General features: G+C 39.8%; 1 protein-coding gene and 1 pseudogene across 10 annotated transcripts in view; both read right to left on the bottom strand.

Moving 5' to 3' along the window:
• The window catches only part of LOC131553664 (protocadherin gamma-A11-like), a 165336-nt gene that overhangs the window by 14107 nt on the left and 129048 nt on the right, over positions 1 to 22181 (bottom strand). Inside the window, exon 1 of one of the 10 annotated variants that reach the window (XM_058798497.1) lies at positions 16087 to 18821. The exons of 8 other annotated variants lie outside the window; for them this stretch is intronic. In XM_058798497.1, coding sequence (XP_058654480.1) covers positions 16087 to 18462 — 2376 coding nt within the window. In that variant the 5' untranslated portion in view covers positions 18463 to 18821. Of the gene's footprint in view, positions 1 to 3205; positions 5973 to 16086; positions 18822 to 22181 lie in introns of those variants that run through there. One more of the 10 variants, XM_058798491.1, reaches the window with a different exon arrangement.
• Positions 19062 to 22175, bottom strand: LOC131553678 (protocadherin gamma-A11-like; annotated as a pseudogene).

Genomic DNA, 22181 nt, shown 5'->3' on the forward strand with positions numbered 1-22181 from the left:
GATGAGGCTCATAAAACTGTCTGGCATGTATTAAATTGGGGTTTTAACATAAATATTGGCATGTAAAGAGATGAATTTCACATAAATATGTCCGGGACACGTTACACCTTCAAACCAAAAGGTAATATTTTTACAATTAAACATATTTCCTACAGATTTATCATTACTGTCATTTGTTTTGGATATTTTAATAGTGATTATTCCCATTAAATTCCGAATCAATATTTTAAAAATAAATTTTATGCATATATTTTGCATTACAATAATTAGAACTTGAAGTAGGTTGTGCATTAATTGTAATGAAAATGCAAGAGATTTAATTTCTAAAGAAATTAGATTATAATTTCTAAAATTAGAACAAAAGAACAAAGTTAAAAATAAAGAATTACGACTATTTAGGAACATTTTACATTTTTACAAATACAAATGACTGTAACTTTAAAATTTTGAGCTGAGCCGAGTCATTCTCATTAGATTCTTATTCAATATTTTTAATTTAAAAATACAATTTACTGCATGTATTAAGCAATACAATAATGAAAATTAGATGTAGACTGTCCGCAATTGTCAAGAAAAGGCAATAAATTCTCATTTTTTTTTATTCTAAATGTTTTCTTTAAGCACAATATACATAGACATTTTTTTATTTTTTTTGACAGATTATGTGAGATTAACTCTTAAAAAAGTTGGAAAGAAAAATGGTAAAAGGAAAGTGAAAGTCAAAAGATGTTTTTGACAGGGTGAAAAAGAAAAGGTAAGAAAGCATGAAGAGTAACCATCGCAGGATTACCAAAATCATTCTTGTAGGTCTAGAATCTGCTATGGACCAAGAGGACCACACACACACACACACACACACACACACACAGCAGTCTCTCTGTCCTCAGGTCCATTAGTGATTCTTCCATCTCTATTGAAATTCACATGCCCACCTCCTCACACATACACACACACACAGAGAGCGAGAGAGAGAGCACGTGTCATGATAGCAGAGCCAGATGGCAGCCCAGCGACCCGAGAGACAGAATGACTCTCAAGAGACTTAGAGATGGGACATTAGGTCCCAAACGGAGAGAATGGGAGAAAGAAAGAGGAAAGTCTCCATTTCTCAGGCTCATCCCCTACAGACATAAACACAGGAGATTACTGAGGAATTCAGTTTCAACAGACAGCAAACTTGTATAACATTTGACTAAAACTCTACAAATAACCGCTTCGCATGCTAAAGAAACACAGGAGGAACTTGCAATAAGAAACTGGCAAATCCTACACAAGAGCTCATGTAAATGAGAATGGGCTCACTATGGGATATCCCAGATGTAGGTCACGTGACTCAGACGTGTGGAATCAATAAACATGAGTTCAGCACAACAGGAAGTCAGGGGTCAATTCATGACCTCTGGAATCCTGTTATTCCGTCACCTCTTTCTTTCACTACCTACTTCCTATTTCTCTCTCTCTCTCCATCCGTCATATTCCCGCCTTTTCCTTCCCCCATCCAAATCCTGATTTCTGTCTGTTGGTCTGTTCCTCTTCCTGTCCATCTGTTATCCATGTCTCTTTCAACCTCGCTTTAGAGTTTCTGTTCTGTGCACTCACAATGTCTGCTCCATATTTCTGTTCATATCTTTCATCTTAACCAGTGAACTCCAAAAATATTTCCTTGATCAGAATTTAATTTTATTTTTTTGTCTTGTTTTCCAGTACAAAGTCATTTATGTTTACTATTGTGCAATAAACAATTTGGGTGTCTCCACTTGATATTTAATGTAAAATCTGAGTCTTGAAGCAAAAATAGTTGAGAAACACTAATCTAGATGTTTTTCTCTCTGACAACCATGTTTCCAACTCTAAAATCCCAAAGTTCATGTTATTCCAATTCTCTCTAAGCCTCTTTCCTTACTGTGTCTTAATTTTCTCCTCCCTTCTTGTCTGACACCATCCAGACTCTGCTAAATGCTTTTCGTTTTGTTCTTAATATATCTGCAGCATTTTCCTTTGTGATCCCACATTTTCTTCCACTGTTCTTCCTCCCTCTTCCTGTTTAGTCACAGGACTCACACCCTGCCAGTCTGTTGCAGCTTTGGGGAGCCAGTTACTAAATCATAAAAACTGCACAATGACGTACACTTGAAGCATATTTAACAAATTACCCCGCTGCTTCATATGAAACAAAACTATGCTCATAAAACATCAACAAACTAAGAGAACCCAGAGAAAACACAAAATAGGCTTCAACATGTATAATAACCAGCTCTAAGGCTGAAACATTACCTGATATATTTTTTCCACCTGTACTACCGGTCAAATGTTTGGATTAACTACAATTGTTTAATGTTTTTGAGAGATATCTCTTCTGCTCACCAAGGCTGTATTTATTTGATCAAAAATGCAGTAAAATAGTAATATTGTGAAATATTATTACAATTTAAAATAATTATTTTCTATTTGAATGTACTGTATTTTGAAATGTAATTAATTCTTGTGACGTAAAGCTGAATTTTCAGCATCATTACTCCAGTCTTCAGTGTCACATGATCCTTCAGAAGTAAGTCTGATATCTGATTTGCTTCTCATGAAACATTTTTGATTATTATCAGTATTGAAAACAGTGCTGCTTGATATTTTTGTGGGAACTGTGATACACTACCATTTAAATGTTTTGGGTAGTTTTTTTTAAAAATCAATACTTTTATTCAGCAAGGATATATTAAACTGACTAAAGGACCATAAAGACATTTGCAATGTGACAAAATATCTATATTTCAAATAAAGACTGTTATTTTGAAGTTTCTTTTCATCCAAGGATCCTGAAACAATATATATTCAGCAGCTGCAAAAACGGTTTTCAACATTGATAATAAGAACCATTATTAAGATTTGAGCACCAACATCAACTCGATAATACAGCACCAAATTAGCATATTAGAATAATTTCTTAAGGATCATGTGACACTGAATACTGGTGTAATGATGCTGAAAATTCAGCTTTGCATGATAGGAATAAATTCTGTTTTAAAAGAATAAAAAAAAAAGTTATTTATATGAGCAAATAAATTAGCAAATGAAGAGAGAAAAGCCTAACAAGACGGAAAAAAACAAAACAAAAAACAACTTATCCAAATTTTTGAGAGGTAGTGAAAACATCCATTCTTCACTCAACAGTGAAGAATCTGATTGGCTGTGGGGATGAGTATGCTCTCACCTCATTGGCTGAGTTCATTAAGTGCTTCCTAGTCAAAGTCATGTTTAGTGTGTTGTTATGACTCAACATGGGAGTCTTGACAAACACAAAGTCACTCCTGCTGGAGAGCGTTGAGTAGCAGGGCCTGTAGGTCCTTGTGTGAGGTTCCTGAGGCCCTCCAACCACCTCCATATATCTTATGGGTCCATCAGTGTTAAGCTGGAGGTGAAGGTCCTTATGGGCTCTCTGCTGATAGGAGTGTCTGGAACGGAAGCCCGTTCTGGAGTAGCAGCACACTGAACTGCCCTTGTGCTTGATGCACCGTACCAAGAGCACCGTCATGGTCAAAAGTGACACCAACGTCACACAGCCCAATGAGATGATGAGGTACAGAGTGACATCCGTCATTCCCGTCCCCTTGTGTGGCGTTATACGGAAGTCTGTGGATTTGTCCGCACTTTTTTCTTCAACGGTAACCGTAACCGAAACGCTAGTGGACAAAGCTGGCTGGCCGTTGTCTCGCACAACCACTATGAAGTTATAAGATGGGTGGGTTTTACCACCCTGTTCATCGTCCATGAGTTTCTGTGCGGTACGCAGTTCACCCGTGTGCGGTTCGATGTGAAACAGCGATGAATCGTCTCCTGGAGCAATGCTGTAGAAGAGCCAAGCGTTGTGGCCGCTGTCGGGGTCAACGGCAACGATCTTGTTGACGCGATGGCCGACGGTGGCGCCGTGCGGGACGGTCAGCTGGAGCCCTGCGTCTTCAGAGTGGGTTGGGTAAAGGATGACGGGTGGGTTGTCGTTCAGGTCGACCACAAAAACATGAACGGTGACGTTAGATGTCTGCGGTGGCGCTCCAGCATCGCGAACCTGCACTTCGATCTTGAACGCGTTCATTTGCTCGTAATCCAAAGAGCGCATGGTGAAGATGTTCCCGTTCTCGGGGTTGATGTAGACGTATGAGGAAATGGGGCTGCCGTGGATGGTGGTCGGTATGATGGAGTATGACAAACGGGCGTTGTCTCCGACATCCGGGTCTGATGCCGAAACGGTTGCTATTGGAGTACCAGGAGCGTTATTTTCAGCTACATCTACTGAGTAGGAGTTCTGCGAGAACACTGGAGCATTATCATTAACATCTGATAAACGGACTGCAAAAGTCTTCTGAGAGGATAGCGGAGGCGAGCCAGAGTCCGTCGCAGTGACAATAACAGTGTACTCATCAATGACTTCTCTGTCTAGACGTCCGTCGGTCACAAGTGTGTAGTGTTCTCCAAAGGCTGACTTTAGTTTAAATGGAAGCCCTGGGGATACTCTAAGTGTGACTTTTCCGTTATCCCCAGAATCTAAGTCTTTTGCACTGATTAATGCAATAACAGTGCTGGTTTCAGCATCCTCCCGGATGGGGCTGGTTAAGGAGGTTAATGTCACCTCCGGAGTGTTATCGTTCACATCGATTATTTCCACTTTAATGTTGCATGAGCCCTCCATGGCGGGAGAGCCTCCGTCCCTGGCTTGAACTGTGATGTCATACACATTCGCTTCCTCATAATCCACATCCCCCACAACATGGATTTCCCCCGATTGAGGATCAACACTGAACATTTTAAGTATTCTCTCTGGTGTATATTTACTGAATAAGTAAGATATTTTCCCGTTTATCCCAGAGTCCACATCAGTGGCATTCAGTTTAGTCACAAGCGTTCCTGGAGGAGAGTTTTCCAAAAGACTAACCCTTTTCACCGGCTCATCAAACACCGGCGCGTTGTCATTCACGTCCAGAATCTTAAGAAGCAGGAGGGTGGTCCCGGATTTCTCCGGCTGTCCTCCGTCCACGGCCGTGAGCGAGAGGCGAAACGCGGCCTGCGCCTCCCGGTCCAGAGCCTTTTCCAGGACGAGCTCTGGAAACTTACTGCCGTCGCTTTTAGTCTCCACGTTTAAAACAAAATAGTCGCTGCTGGAGAGGCTGTACGTGCGTAGGGAGTTAATGCCCACATCGGGATCGCGTGCGCTCTCCAGACGGAACCGCGTTCCCGGAGCGGCCGCCTCGGAAATCTCTAGTGATGAATTCACGTTTGGAAACTGCGGCGCGTTGTCGTTTACATCATCAATTTGAACAAAAACTCTGTAAATTTCTAAAGGGTTCTGAAGAAGAATTTGAAGGTGCAAAGAGCAAGTCGAACTTAAAGCGCAAATGCGCTCCCTATCTATAGTCTCTCTAATAACTAAGACACCGTTAGGATTTACCTCGAAATATTGCGCGTTAGATCCCGACACGACTTCTAGCTTTCTTTCAGTAATCCTCATCGCGCTGAGACCCAAATCTCTCGCTATATTCCCAACGACAGACCCCGGTTTCTGTTCCTCTGGTACCGAATAACGGAGCTCACCGGACGCGATTGAGAGGTGCATGAGGGAGAGCGCGAGGCAGAGCACGGGCCACGAGCGTCTCCTCTCCATTATGTGCGATCCGGGGAGGGGGAAAAGTTTCAACTTTTTCGTCTTATAGAATCCATATTCCAATTAAAGTGGCGCTACGATGTCGCGCGTAGCACAATCCGATTCGCGCGGAGTGAAGGAAGAAGTTGAACACAATTCATGACGGCTGTAAACCTTTCGGGAAATCACAAGAGAGGAAAAAACAGTCCTCCATCTAGCTCTTCTCCAAAACTCCCTGAATTAGCTGCGCCTCCGCTGCGCAACAGGGCGGAGACTGAGTCACAAAGAGGTCCGTCCTAGTGCAAGCACACACACACACATACATACATACACGGATCACACACAGAGAGCGAGAGAGACACTCACACACTTCTCCTAGCGCTTGGAGAAACTTTCACAGCTTAGGTCGACCTGTTTCCAGCACACATGCCAGTGATCCCATGTGGTTTAAAATATTTACGAGCCGAGATAAAGAACGTTAGTGACCCAAAGGAACGCTGCCAATTTGTGAACACGGCCACAGACCACAAAACCATTGAAAACTTCTATTGACATCTCTGGCAATGTTGCATTACAAGGTAATAAATATGCAATTATGTATTTTTTAATGATAAAATACTAATGAGAGCCATTTAATACATACAATATTCTATATTCAGTATTATACAAAACAATATTCTACAAGTCAAAAGAGAATTACAATGACACGCCACTAGACGGCGCAGTTTTCCCTCTTTGCTATCTCATATTATTTCAATAGTGCCCAAAATGTTCTAAATATTGCTTTTATTTCACGGCAGATTATTAGGATTAAAAATACATATTTATAGGCTTAAAAGAAAGCAATTCCCACAGTTTTAAATATGTTCTCAGGCTTTAAGACCTTACTACAGAAGAATTACTTATCTGTCAAAAATTATATAATTCCAGTTGATCAAATACATTAAGCTTAATACTATATCTCACCCGCTGATAAACCTCAAAAGGACCAAAATACATCTATACTGATCATGTCCTTAAAGTCTGTGGTGCTTCTGGGACTTATGACAGTGAATCTAGTGAATCCTCTGATAAAGTAACAAATCTGTCTATAGTGTATAAGACATAAAGGCACACCAACTACACCAATAAGTATTCAGATCTCTTTCTCCAAAATATTTTTTTCACTGCTGCTTCCTGTCTACAGATGTTACGCAGAACAATGCATATCTTTCTCTCTCCCTCTGACCAGTGGTGAAAGGAGGCTGGATGAATGTCTTGGTCTGTGCAGTTCTGCTGATTCAGAGTTTAAACCAATCAAATATTACGAAAAAAAAAAAAAGTGGTGGTCGTATAAAATATTTTGTTATTATATTATATAGTCAATAATAGCAAAAACATAAATAAACATAAACATGCAATATATTTTATACATCATACTTTTATACAGTTTCTGTATATTTAAAAGGATGATAGAAATTGTCCAATAGAAAACAAACAAAAATGTTGCTATTGTGTAGTATTTATAATTATATACAATTATATGTATATTTATTTTAACTATTTTAATTTCTTTATAATGACAACAATACATTTATAAGTATTAAAGATACAGAAACTGCATAGTAGTTTATACGTTTTGCACTGTATAAGTCTATTTTAGAATGATGCAGATCACACCTTTAACACATTTTTTATTTGATTGTTGCTATTGTGTGATTTAAAATGTGATTCTTTAAAGATACAAATACTGTATAAATATACTGCATGGTAACATTCATTTGTCAATAATCATTATTATTATTTTGGTATTTTGTAGTTTCTATAAATATAATGGTGTAAATAACTGATGCCACCTGGTGTGTATAAATCTTTATTTGCGCACAAATTACATATTTGTAGACCTCTAAACAATGTATGTTAAATTATAACCATGTGACTGACAGCTGCACGTGTGTTTGTGTGTTATCTTTACTGCCGTCCTGTGGTGAGTTTCATGAACTGCAGCTCTGCGCACACGCCTTCAGTAGTAGGAGGGCAGGGACGAGCGGAAAACACAGTACAGTACAACTGCATATACAGGCTTTCGTATAAAGGACACAAAAACAGTACAAACGTTTTTTAATATTAACTTATTAAAAACGATAAATAAACACTCAAAAAACATAAAACTACTGTAAAAAAGCAAACTGGGGGGCTGAAAGACGGCGGATCTCAACTGTTGATAATAGAGACGCTGAGAAGGAGGGTTATGCAAGAGCTCGTTTCAGCACTACAGCGGCGGACAGCGACACTCAGCTAAACGCCTGCTGCTGCACGCAGCCAACCCAACGCACACACACACACACACACACACACACACACACACACAGGCTCCATCCATAATCCAATCAGCTCCCAGTAAACCAGTCAACCTCTTCATACAATGAAATTAAACTCGATCCAAACAACAGTACAGACTTTTGGTATCACAGACCAACTACATAACATACTCAGACAGCTCTATCACATACAGCAGCACCAGTCAAACTACAATGAAGCTGAAAATCTTAAAGATACCATACATTTTTTTTAAAGTTTAATCAATTTCAGATGTAGGCTGGTCTATTTTAAAATACAACAGTACAGTATTCAAAAACACCAGACAAGCCACACTCAGAAAAAGTTGTACAAATGAATATAAGGGAATATAATGAGAAAATATGAAACAAAATGTGACATACTATAAGGTTTATAGGGTTTGAGGTGCAATGATACGGACCAGGTGATGTAGCCTTTATAACTATTGTGAATATAATGTTTACTGCCAGTCAAATGTTTGGAGACACATTCCTCATTATTGGTATTTTCTAAACTTTTGAACAATACATTTCCTTAAGTATCCACTCAAACAAACAAGCAAGCAAACAAACACAAATGTTTTGTAAAGACAATACATAGACCATTTATATTTGTCTACAAAACTAATTGCAAGCTTTGTCTTTAGAAAATAACGATTGTAAGATTATAAGAAATACATTGATTGAAGTGCATCCAAACTGTTGACTAGCAGCAGATATTAAAGAATACAAAATGCTATGTAAAATATCTGAGTGGCTATAGAAAACAGATCTACGTTTTTACCTATAAAAGTGGAATAATAAAATGTATGTATGATTAGACTTTTTAAATAAAAGAAACACAAAAATAAAACACTGTTTGGGTGAGAAATGTGTGTTTGTGTGTTCTCTTACCTTGATTTGCAGACGCAGGTATGGATCAGACACATGAGCAGGTGGAGAAGATACCACAGTATCAGCAGCAACATGAACATGAAAAAGAAAAAAACAAAAAACAGATTTCATTAGAATGATGCAACAGCAGATGTGTGCATGACCCTCATACTTACCAAGCCCTTCAGTCTGCGACCTTTTTCAGGTCTCAAGACACTTTAGTAAGAACAGAAATACATGATAATTTGTTTGTTATTCAGACAGAGATCGTAATGAAAGAAAAGAAAAGAACAGGAAGAATGTGCAGATAAATACCTCTGATGAACCGCAGCTTCAGATATTAATAATTCAAACCTCCTTCATATTGCTCTCTCTGTCTTTCTCTCTCTCTCACACAGACACACACACACACACACACACACACACAAATCTCATCCTTCATAACTGCAGATGACATTGCAAAAATAAATTATTGCTATGGCAAAAGTGTTCAAAGTGTTCAGAAATGATCTCTAGTGATTTATTTTGTAAAACATATCATTAGACATGAAGAAGTGAACAATGTAAGCATATTTTCTTATTGTGCCAACCCTCAAAATATATACATTATGTGCAAAAAAAAATTATATATAAAACTAAATAATCCTTTAAATATATATATATATATATATATATATATAATTGTCAAAAGTACTATTTACAAACACTTAATGTTTTAAGTATGCGTTCTGTTCATAAAATGGAAACAAAATATTATTGTAGAAGAATTATTCAAAGAACCATGGAGAAAATACACAAATTAATAAGAACAGAATTCTAACTCACTGATGCAATCATGCTCTATATAAAAACACACACTTCCCCCAACACATTAAACCTGAATCTCTGGCCACTGCATGCCTCCATCTATAACAGGGGTGTCAAAGGCCCTGAGCAGCACCTCACAACATCACATCCAGCTCTGAACCTTTCACTGCCCCCCTGTGGACTCAAGAATAATGGTACAGTCCTACCCATGAGTCAGCCTGTTGCCATGGCAACACCATCCCACCAAGGGATGGAAAATGGGCCAGAAGAGGAAGGGGGAAAAAGCACCATGAGAGGAGCATTTATAAACATTTATAAACATTTATAAACACAGAACAAAGCATATTTATCCTTCACAAAAACAACATCGGAAATGACCATCATCTCTCATTTAGGCACAAACACAAGCTCTCATATATCATACCAAACAAAGCTAGAAATATAATCAGTGTGACCAAAGCCAAAATCCAAGGGCTTGTGGTGAAAATAAATGCATGTTTTTTGGTGTTTTTTGCACACTGACTGACCAGCTGTGCATAACCCATAAATATATCAGACAAAGACTGCAGGGAGGTGCAGGCGGAGAGGGGGAGGGGAGAAATAAAAGACAGGAGGAGAGAAAAAGACATGAAGGCAAGACAGCTTCCCTTGTATAGGGATGATTCACTTGCTAAAAGTACACAAATTATACATACATTTTTAAATTAATTTAATCATTAACATTTTTTTTTTAATGTTAAATAGTTTTATCTGAAATCAACAGAAAAAAAAAAGATATAACAGAACAAAAACAACTAGTATAAATGGCTTTGCGGCCACGTGGCTTTAGTTTACTGTCTGTAGACACAGGTCACTGTATGTGTGTGTGTGTCCTACTGTCTCACTGGCCTTGATAAACCCTGTTTAATCCTTTCAGAGGATCAGTGTGCTGCAGGATGAGGACACACACACGCACATGCAGCAAAAACACACAAAATAATACACACAAACTCACACAGACTGATGCACATGGACGCCCCAAACCAGCATGATTCTGTACGATCTGTGTCTCATGTATACAAGAGCATGTGCGCTTCAAATAACAGCATTGTTCTGGGAATCAACAATCATCCTGTATTAATCTGTTCTGAGAGCCGCACCTGTTCACAAAGCTCCCGAGAGACAGATTTCTTAAGGAGAGGTACACTGCTGCATCAAAGTGAGAAGCAGAATAGGACAGAAAACACAAGAATTCATTTAAAGATGCTCAAGAGACTTTTCTAGCAAAAAAGACATTAAATGCTTTCCTTTTGCAATAACCACCGCAAAAAATAGACATTTTAAGATTTTAAACACCCGACTTTGATAGCTATATGCTATACTTCAGGAATAACATTTTCTAAGCCAAGTAAACATACACGTCTCAAAGGAAGCATTACAGTCAAAAACACTGTATAACCAGTCAGGTAAAAATAAAGCAAAACATAGGATACAAAGTTGATCTTGACCGTTTTACATATGAAACAGTGTCCTTGACCTTTCATATTGGCTTCTCCACAACGGCGATGTGCCAATTAAGAATGCTTTGAAGCAAGAAGCCCATTTCAGTGATTTGTGAGGAAACAGCTCCCAAAGCTGAAGAGCATGTGGATTTATGATGTACATTAAAGAAAATGCACTAATAAGTCCAGGAACTGAAGATTAGAGAAATGAAGGCCAGATGTGGGACACCCAAAGGCAAAGCGGGTAACGGTTCACACAGTCACAAACGAAGAAATGCAGATGTGCCTGCCACACACAAACAACAGAAAAAGTGTCTGTGCATGATTGACTTTACATTTAATTCCGGTAGACACTAAAGACATTTAGTGTCTCTCTTTTTATTTTATTTAAGAAAAACAACATGAAAATGTCACTAAAATGGTTAAGTAGCAACTTTCCATAGCAGCAGTTTCCATAAGCAAGCAGCACATCTGACTACCACATGTCTTTTCTTTAATGTGCTGCCGAGAATAGAGGCTCCACAACTGATAATGAGTCCATTAAAGTGAAGCCAGTAGGGTAGACTGGAAAATGAACCAAATTATACAAGCTATAAAGTTGAAGTCAACCTGAAATGACTCCCAAGAAGCAAATATACTTCCGTAATATGATGCAATTCAGAGTGAAACAGAACATTCAAGTGAAGCTACAGCTACAGCATTATGTGCATGTCTGTTTACTGTAGAAAAACATGGGCATTTCGAAGTCTCAAAGTGTGTTTCTGCATTTGTGACAGCTCATTTGTGATAGTTATATGTTAAACAAGTTCAGCTTTTTTTTTTTTTTACATGTAAAATACAATTGAATCTTTTGTATAAGCTCTTACAAGGTTGTCACAATGGTCTGTATGTGGTTAATTTGTCATGATCTTCATATTCTAAACTGTGTGTCTGCATTGCATTGCAGGGCTGTGCAGCTTTATAGATGTTCTTATAGTTGTTCTGTCTCAAAATGGCTGCCCGCATCGCACTGCAGTGGTTTTATATAGAGATGCAGAGTGCATCTCTCCCCATCCCTGCTTCAGCTTGTTTGCCATCGCATATTTGCCTTTTCTCCTAAAATTATTTACAGGGTCTGTGTATCAGTATATATTTTAGTGCCACTATGATCAGGGCAATTATATGTGTGTGAAGCAGAAAATGGGTCAGTGAGTGAAAAAATAGCATGCAGTGTCCCTGTTCTTTCTGCAACACTAGTCCTCCTCCTCCATCTCTCTCTCTCCTCTGCTTTACTGCCCTTTGGACCATCAGAATGTCCTGCATGAAACAAAATCTGATATATTTTAGAATGCATCATTCAGTTGCGTGGCAAGTAATTCATCCTCTGATGAAAACAAAGATTCAGTTTGGATTTTGCAGCATTAACCTCGGCTCGCCTCTCATCACACAACCCCTCCCCCACGACTCTGCAGTCTGTGAGATCAGAGCGCATTTCCTGTTTTCTCCTCCTGACAACAGCTGACACATTCTAAAGTAGTGATTGTGTTTATATGCCACTGAATTTTTCTATGAACATAGCTACAGAAGTATTTAAACACTGAAGCTCCACAAAAATGTGTGAATGTCAATACACTAAATAAAATAGCACAAGCACACTTTAAATCAATAGATTTACTGTTAAAAACAACTAATTCTTGTGTTTGTGAAGAATTAGTGGATCATGTTCACAGTTTATGTGATTCTCTATTCCTGTGGTTCCTCTGCTAACACACCTGTGTGAACTTGAGGAAAACCAGCTTCATACATCCACTAAATATATCACAAAAACAGCAGTTGATGTTGGTGTCAATCACACTAAGCACACATAATGAAGAAAGGCAACTTTAGAAAGAAAAAAAAAAGATTCTGTATAAATACTTGGGGAAACTGTAAGCAATACTGTAGCAGTCACATAAAGAAATCTCACCTCTGCACTAACATCTTCTGTATTCCTGTTTTGCTTTGGCACAGTTCTTGTGCCACTCAAGTCAAAGTTTAAAACACTTTGACTAGAGGGCCGCAAAAACGTCAGATCACTCTTTCTTGAGTCAGTAGTGCCACACACCTCATAATTGTACACGTGCTGTAAAGTTCCTGTGCCCCCTACGTCTGCATAAAGAGGCGGATAATATGGAATAACTGGAAGATTCGCTCCAGATTTGTAAAACATCCGCTCGCGTCTCCATCTGTAGCATTTGACTGACAGTATAGCGATGATAGACACGATAAAGAGAAACGAAACTACAGCCAAGGCCAAGACCAGATAGAAAGTCAGGTTGTCGTTGTAGTCCTTGTCGTGCGTAAAGTCAGTGAACTCCGAGAGCACTTCAGGGAAGCTGTCCGCCACCGCCACGTTAACATTGACTGTAGCTGATCGAGAGGGCTGCCCGTTGTCCTCCACTACAACAGTGAGTCTTTGTTTCACAGCATCTTTATCTGTCACTTGGCGCACAGTTCTTATTTCTCCATTCTGTAAACCCACTTCAAACAGCGCCCTGTCTGTGGCTTTCTGCAGTTTATATGAGAGCCAGGCATTCTGTCCAGAGTCCACATCAACAGCCACCACTTTAGTCACCAGATAACCCACATCTGCAGAACGAGGCACTATTTCAGCCACCACAGAAGCGCCTGACTGGACCGGATACAGAACCTGAGGCGCGTTGTCATTCTGGTCCTGAATCGTTATTTTCACGCTCACGTTGCTGCTGAGAGGAGGGGAGCCTCCATCCTGCGCTTTCACTGTGATTGTAAAAGATTTTAATTGTTCATAATCAAACGATTTTGTTGCATAAACAGTCCCACTGTCAGAGTTGATAGAAACTAATGACGAAATCGGCGTGCCGTTTAAATCATTATCTGAAATGAAGTATGAAACGCGTGCGTTTGCTCCCAAATCTGCGTCGTGCGCTTTAACACTGAATAAAGACAGAGATGGCGCATTATTCTCCATCACATACGCATTATACGAATCCTGCTCAAACTGCGGAGCGTGATCATTTACATCAGTGATCTTTACGTTCAAAATCTTTTTACTAAACAATGAAGGACTGCCGTTATCTTTGGCTGTGATGGTAATATTATACTCAGATATGTCTTCTCTGTCTAGCTCGGAGTCCGTGACGATACTGTAATAATTAGTCAAAGATGATTCGATTTTAAACGGAAGGTCCCTATCAATAAAACAGGTAATCTTTCCATTTTCTTCAGAATCGCTGTCTTGTATATTTATCATGGCCACTACGGTTCCAAGAGGTGCATTTTCAGGTATATTGTTAGAAAAAGACATAAGCGTAATTTTTGGTGCGTTATCATTTACGTCTGTAACTTCCACAATCACCTCAGAGGAATCTGATAACCCCCCCTGATCTTTAGCTTGAATTTTAAACTCATGTATAGCAGACTCCTCAAAATCAAGCTCACCAATCAATCTTATTTCACCGCTGGATGGATCGACAGAAAACAGGTCTCGGATTTTGGGTGTGGTGTGCTCGAAATAATATCCAATTTGTGCATTTGAGACAGTATCCGCATCAGTTGCATTAACAGTAACCAGCAAGGCTCCTTTCGCTGTGTTTTCTGGGACAGATATTCTGTATTTATCCTTTTGAAAAACTGGAGCATTGTCATTAATATCTAACACAATTACGAATATCTTTACCGTGCCAGAGCGTTTGGGGTTGCCTCCATCTGTTGCGGTTATGGTCAAATACAAATGTTCTTGTTTCTCTCTGTCTAACGGAGTTTGCAGAACAAGTTCGACATTTTTACCGCTGCCTGATCGACTTTGTGTCTTTACAGTAAAATGATCAGTAGGATGAACTGAATAACTCTGAATACTGTTAATGCCAACATCAGGATCAACTGCACTATCCACAGTAAAACGCGCTCCGTTTGAAGCCAACTCACTGATTTCTAATGCAATTTCACCTCTTGGAAATGCAGGACTGTTGTCATTAACATCCAGTACTTCTATGGTGATGCGATAGAGCTCGATGGGACTTTCTAAGATGACTTCAAAGCTCAGACTGCACGCGGATACAGCGCCAGCGCACAAAAGCTCCCTGTCGATTCTCTCCTTTATAATGATGTGCCCTTTCTCCCGGTCCAGCGCAACATATTCGCGGCCACCTGCTGTAAATATCCGCGCTTTCCCGGTTGTCAACCTTTTAAGCTCAAGACCTAAGTCTTTAACTATGTCTCCGACGAATGAACCGGGTGCCATCTCCTCTGGCACGGAGTAACGGACCTGTCCGTACGCGCCACAGAGAAAGTGTAGAAAGAACAGAAGAGCACACGGCGGCCATGCAGAATGACAATCCTTCTTTCTCATGTTGATGGCGGCGCTTCGATTAATCTCTCAACAAAAATATAGAAAATATCCACTCGACAGCGCAGAAAAGATTTTAAAAATCTATAATATTAAAGTGAATATTAAAGATGAACCAGAACAAGAACACGGTCTGTTAAAAGCATCGTTTTTGCGGTGCGCACGGCTTTGTACTAAATGCACAGCCCATTCATACGAAAGTGGCACGGAAGGCGTGTATGACGCATAAAATCAGACAGATCTACCTTATCAACCAACAGCGACGCTTAGGGTTCAATCCAAGAACTGCAAAATGCTTGTCACAGGTGCTTTATTATAGCTGTCTATGAAAACGGTGGTACTGGAGCAGCAACATCAACTTTTACGCACATCGTTGTAAATGACCTACGGTGGAGAAAAGCACACTGTTTCTTTTCAAAACAAGATGAAACAATTAAAATCACTTTTAAACAAAGACAAAATTCACTTATAGAAAGTTAAAGGAAAATGCATAAAACTCCATACACTCCCATACGCGATGTTTTAATTGTGTAGATTTTAACACATTAACAAATAAGATAATATTTTAAAAGGCAGTTTTTAAAAAATCTGAATTAAGCAATTCAATTAAACACAATCTCATTCCACACACCTCACCTGATTTTCTGTATCTCTGGATATCTGTTTATGCTCATGAATGTGCGTGAGTGTCTGTGTTCCACCGGCGTCCAAACTAATGATGCTCTGACTACAAGGTCGGACAAATTTCAGATCACTCTTTCTTGAGTCAGTTGTGCCACACATTTCATAATTAAACACTTGCTTTAGAGTTCCTGTGCCCCCTACGTCTGCGTAAAGAGGCGGATAATACGGAATAACTGGAAGATCAGCTCCAGATTTGTAAAACATCCGCTCGCGTCTCCATCTGTAGCATTTGACTGACAGTATGGCGATGATAGACACGATAAAGAGAAACGAAACTACAGCCAAGGCCAAGACCAGATAGAAAGTCAGGTTGTCGTTGTAGTCCTTGTCGTGCGTAAAGTCAGTGAACTCCGAGAGCACTTCAGGGAAGCTGTCCGCCACCGCCACGTTAACATTGACTGTAGCTGATCGAGAGGGCTGCCCGTTGTCCTCCACTACAACAGTGAGTCTTTGTTTCACAGCATCTTTATCTGTCACTTGGCGCACAGTTCTTATTTCTCCATTCTGTAAGCCCACTTCAAACAGCGCCCTGTCTGTGGCTTTCTGCAGTTTATATGAGAGCCAGGCATTCTGTCCAGAGTCCACATCAACAGCCACCACTTTAGTCACCAGATAACCCACATCTGCAGAACGAGGCACTATTTCAGCCACCACAGAAGCGCCTGACTGGACCGGATACAGAACCTGAGGCGCGTTGTCATTCTGGTCCCGAATCATTATTTTCACGCTCACGTTGCTGCTGAGAGGAGGATTTCCTCCGTCCTGCGCTTTTACGCGAATGATAAATTCTTTTGTTTGCTCATAATCAAACGAACGAACAGCAAGAATCTCTCCGCTCTCTGCATTCACTGAAATAAACGTCGAGGCAGAGACGCCATTCACAAGAATATCCTCTAGAAAATATGAAATACGCGCGTTATTGCCAGAGTCTTTGTCATGCGCTTTAACAGATAAAACAGAGACTCCGGGTGAATTATTTTCCATCACATATGCGGTGTATGACTGACGCTGAAACACAGGGGCGTTGTCATTGACATCAGAGATTTTCAGAGTCAGTGTTTTATTAGAAGAGAAAGATGGCGAGCCCTCATCAATAGCTGTTATTGTGATATTATATTCAGACATTTTTTCACGGTCTAAAATCTGATCAGTAACTAAAGTGTAGAAATTTGAGGAGGACGATTTAATGCGAAATGGCAAATCTGAATGAACGAAGCATTTAAATTGTCCGTTTTTACCGGAGTCTATATCTTTAATGTTCAGCATCGCTATCACTGTGTCTGGAGTGGAGTCCTCTGGGATGGGACTGGAAAATGAGATAACGCTGATAACAGGTGCATTGTCATTAACATCAGTCAATTCGATAAGCACTTTACTATTATCTGTTAGTCCTCCTTTATCCATGGCCTCAAGATTCAGTTCGTATTGCTTTGATTTTTCATAATCCAAAAGGCCATTTACGCAAATTTCCCCAGTATTTTCATCGATTCTAAAAAGGTCTACGTCTTTCCCAGAGCTTTGTGAAAACGAATATGTCACTTCACCATTTGCTCCTTTATCTTTGTCTGTAGCACTTACTGTCAGCACCACTGTACCTATCGCTGCATTTTCTGCTAAAGAAACTCTGTACACTGACTGACTGAAAGCTGGAGTATTGTCGTTTGCATCAATAACAGTGATACTTATTTTAACTGTTCCGAATTTTTGAGGGTTTCCTCCATCAAATGCAGTCAGGGTTAATTTAAGTTCTTCATCTCTCTCCCTGTCTAATGGCGATTGCAAAACCATCTCAACGTATTTTGTACCGTCACTGCGCGATTGTTCTTTCAATGAAAAATAATCAGTTGGTATCAAAGTGTACCTTTGAAGCGTATTCAATCCAACATCAGGATCGTGTGCACTATCTAATGAAAAACGAGCACCGGGAACTGCAAGCTCGCTTATCTGAAAGTTTATCTCTTTTCTAGTAAAAACAGGAGCGTGATCATTGATATCTAATATTTCCACATCGACTCTATGCAGCTCCATGGGGTTTTCCAGAATAATCTGAAAATGTAAGGAGCAGGGAGACACTTGGGCGCACAGCTCCTCTCTATCTATCCTCTCTTTCACTACCAGAGTCCCTTTATCCACATTCAGAGCGATGTACTCACGACTGTCCTCCGTAAAGATCCGCGCTCGACCAGATTTCAGCCTCTTAACATCCAAACCGAGATCCTGAACGATATTTCCCACCAACGAGCCCTTTGTCATCTCCTCTGGAATAGAATAACGGACCTGCCCGCGCGCAACGGCCATGACAAAGACGCACAGCACGAGAGGCTGCATTAGCCATGATGAAATCCGCGAGGAAGATGCGCCTCTTTGGGCGTAAAACAAAGAACCCACATAATCCAAACCATCTTTAAAAAAAAAAAGACTTAGAAAGGATGTAAAATATCAGTGACGTAAAAAGAAGAGTCAATCGATGGTTCAACCATCCAATGTTAGAAAGAGACCGTGTGAAATGAAAGAGATATTCTGCAGACTGTATGATGTCAGAAAGTGGAGGAGGATCTAAGCAAGGCTGTTTAAAAAGCTCCACATACTGACCAACAGCGGCACTTAGAGTATAAAATAAATATTGCGTTGAAAAATGGTTTGATACAGAGCAAATCGTAATAAAAATTGAAAGAAATAATAATAATAATAATAATAATAAAATCATTAAAAAAAATAAAAATGTTACATTGGAAGACTTTTTTTACTTAACGACTTAAAAGTTAAGGTATGAAGAATATGGCGTGATTCACCGGGACGCATCCGTTTGTAAACACATACTAAAATATTAAGGAAATCAGAAAAATCAATTGACAGTTAAAATGAAAAGCAGAAAATCATATTTAGAACGATTCACTCGACCTCACCTGATCAAAAGAATCCTCATTATTCATTTTTGCTCTCTGCGCATGCGTGAGTGTCTGTGTTCCGTTGGTGTCCAGACTAATGATGCTTTCACTGCAAGGTCTGCCGTATTTCAGATCACTGTTTCTGGAGTCGCTGGTTCTGCAAACCTCATAATTGTACACGTGCTGTAAAGTTCCTGTGCCCCCTACGTCTGCGTAAAGAGGCGGGTAATACGGAATAACTGGAAGATTCGCTCCAGATTTGTAAAACATTCGCTCGCGTCTCCATCTGTAGCATTTGACTGACAGTATGGCGATGATAGACACGATAAAGAGAAACGAAACTACAGCCAAGGCCAAGACCAGATAGAAAGTCAGGTTGTCGTTGTAGTCCTTGTCGTGCGTAAAGTCAGTGAACTCCGAGAGCACTTCAGGGAAGCTGTCCGCCACCGCCACGTTAACATTGACTGTAGCTGATCGAGAGGGCTGCCCGTTGTCCTCCACTACAACAGTGAGTCTTTGTTTCACAGCATCTTTATCTGTCACTTGGCGCACAGTTCTTATTTCTCCATTCTGTAAGCCCACTTCAAACAGCGCCCTGTCTGTGGCTTTCTGCAGTTTATATGAGAGCCAGGCATTCTGTCCAGAGTCCACATCAACAGCCACCACTTTAGTCACCAGATAACCCACATCTGCAGAACGAGGCACTATTTCAGCCACCACAGAAGCGCCTGACTGGACCGGATACAGAACCTGAGGCGCGTTGTCATTCTGGTCCTGAATCATTATTTTCACGCTCACGTTGCTGCTGAGAGGAGGATTTCCTCCGTCCTGCGCTTTTACGCGAATGTTAAATTCTTTTGTTTGTTCATAATCAAACGAACGAACAGCAAGAATCTCTCCGCTCTCTGCATTCACTGAAATAAACGTCGAGGCAGAGACGCCATTCACAAGATTATCTTCCAGAAAATATGAAATACGCGCGTTATTGCCAGAGTCTTTGTCATGCGCTTTAACAGATAAAACAGAGACTCCGGGTGAATTATTTTCCATCACATATGCGGTGTATGACTGACGCTGAAACACAGGGGCGTTGTCATTGACATCAGAGATTTTCAGAGTCAGTGTTTTATTAGTAGAGAAAGAAGGCGAGCCCTCATCAATAGCTGTTATTGTGATATTATATTCGGAGACCTTCTCCCGATCCAAAAGCTCATCAGTGACTAAACTGTAAAAATTTGGGCTTGATGACTTTATTTTAAAAGGTAAATTCTGAGGAATGTAGCACTTAACTATTCCGTTTTTCGCCGAATCTAAATCTTTGACATTCAGCATTGCTATTACAGTCTCTGGAGCTGAACTCTCCGGCACTGGGTTTGAAAATGAAATTACACTTATTAGAGGAGCATTGTCGTTTATATCAGTAATTTCAATATGCACTTTGCTGGTATCTCGTAATCCTCCTTTGTCGGTTGCTTCGACATATAATTCATATTTTTTTGATTTCTCGAAATCTAATAAACCATTAACTGTAATATCTCCAGAATTGGAATCAATGTTGAAAACGCCAGAAAAGCTTTCACTGCTCTGTGAAAATAATAAGTTACCTCTCCATTAGATCCCATGTCTTCATCAGTTGCACTCACCCTTAAGACAGTAGATCCTTTAGATAAATTCTCTGGAATAGATGCTTTATAGATCGACTGACTGAAAACAGGAGCGTTGTCATTCGCATCTAAAACAATAACGTTGATATTGACAGTGCCAGTTTTCTGAGGGTTTCCGCCATCGAAGGCAGTTAAAATAAGTTTATGCTCCTCCACAGACTCTCTGTCTAAAGGTTTTTGCAAAATTATCTCTACATATTTTGTATCATCGAGATGAGCAGGTATTTTAACGGTGAAATGATCAGATGGGGTTAATTTATATGTCTGAATAGAATTTAGACCTACATCAGGATCATTAGCGCTGTCGATTGAATATCTAGCTCCAGACAAAGCAGATTCGCTCATTTGAAAGGTAATCTCCTTTTTCTTGAAAACAGGAGCATGATCATTGATATCTAATATTTCCACATCAATTCTATGCAGCTCCATGGGGTTTTCCAGAATAATCTGAAAATGTAAGGAGCAGGGAGACACTTGGGCGCACAGCTCCTCTCTATCTATCCTCTCTTTCACTACCAGAGTCCCTTTATCCACATTCAGACCGATGTACTCACGACTGTCCTCCGTAAAGATCCGCGCTCGACCAGATTTCAGCCTCTTAACATCCAAACCGAGATCCTGAACGATATTTCCCACCAACGAGCCCTTTGTCATCTCCTCTGGAATAGAATAACGGACCTGCCCGCGCGCAACGGCCATGACAAAGACGCACAGCACGAGAGGCTGCATTAGCCATGATGAAATCCGCGTCAAAGATGCGCCTCTTTGGGCGTAAAAACAAAACACCGACATAATCCAAATCCTCTGTCCACTACAGAAGAAAAATCGAACACACAAAAGTTTCAGAAAGGTTGAAAAATATCAAACTTCATCCGAGAGAGAAAAAAAACAGGGCATGTCTCGATGTTTCAGTGTTAAACGGAGATCGTCTGAATGAAAGAGATTGTACAGAATGTGATGTCAGAGAGTAGAGGAGGATCTAAAAACCAATGTGTAAAACCCGAACATACTGACCAACAGCGGCACTTAGTGCATCAAATAAACATTACACTGAAAAAACATGTTTTGTTAAAGAGGGGGGGACTCCATTAACTGCAACCGAAGTGCATATTTTGCGCTAACGGGGTTTCCCCCTGTAAATACCACTAACAATATGGTATTAACCGAAGACCTAAAATATGGCAAAAGGAAATAGTCAGAGGCAAAGCAGAAAATATAAAATAGCCCTTAAGTAATGAAGGTACGATTCATTGTGACTCACTCATGCGCGCACACATAAGCACACTAAAAAAACCTCTTACTTGACTTTGTGCAAGTGGAAAAATATATAGACTGTGTATCTAATTTTGAATAAAAGTTTAAAAATAACAGGTTTAATATGAAAATTGTGAAAGATGTATAGTCACAAAAATGCTATCGGTACAGTCAATTTGTAACTAGCTGCCAATTTGCATATCATAATAAATATATAAATAAATGGATTGATGGATGGGAG

This window comes from Onychostoma macrolepis, chromosome 14 (genome assembly GCF_012432095.1).
Source record: "Onychostoma macrolepis isolate SWU-2019 chromosome 14, ASM1243209v1, whole genome shotgun sequence".
NCBI classification, from domain to species: domain Eukaryota; kingdom Metazoa; phylum Chordata; class Actinopteri; order Cypriniformes; family Cyprinidae; genus Onychostoma; species Onychostoma macrolepis.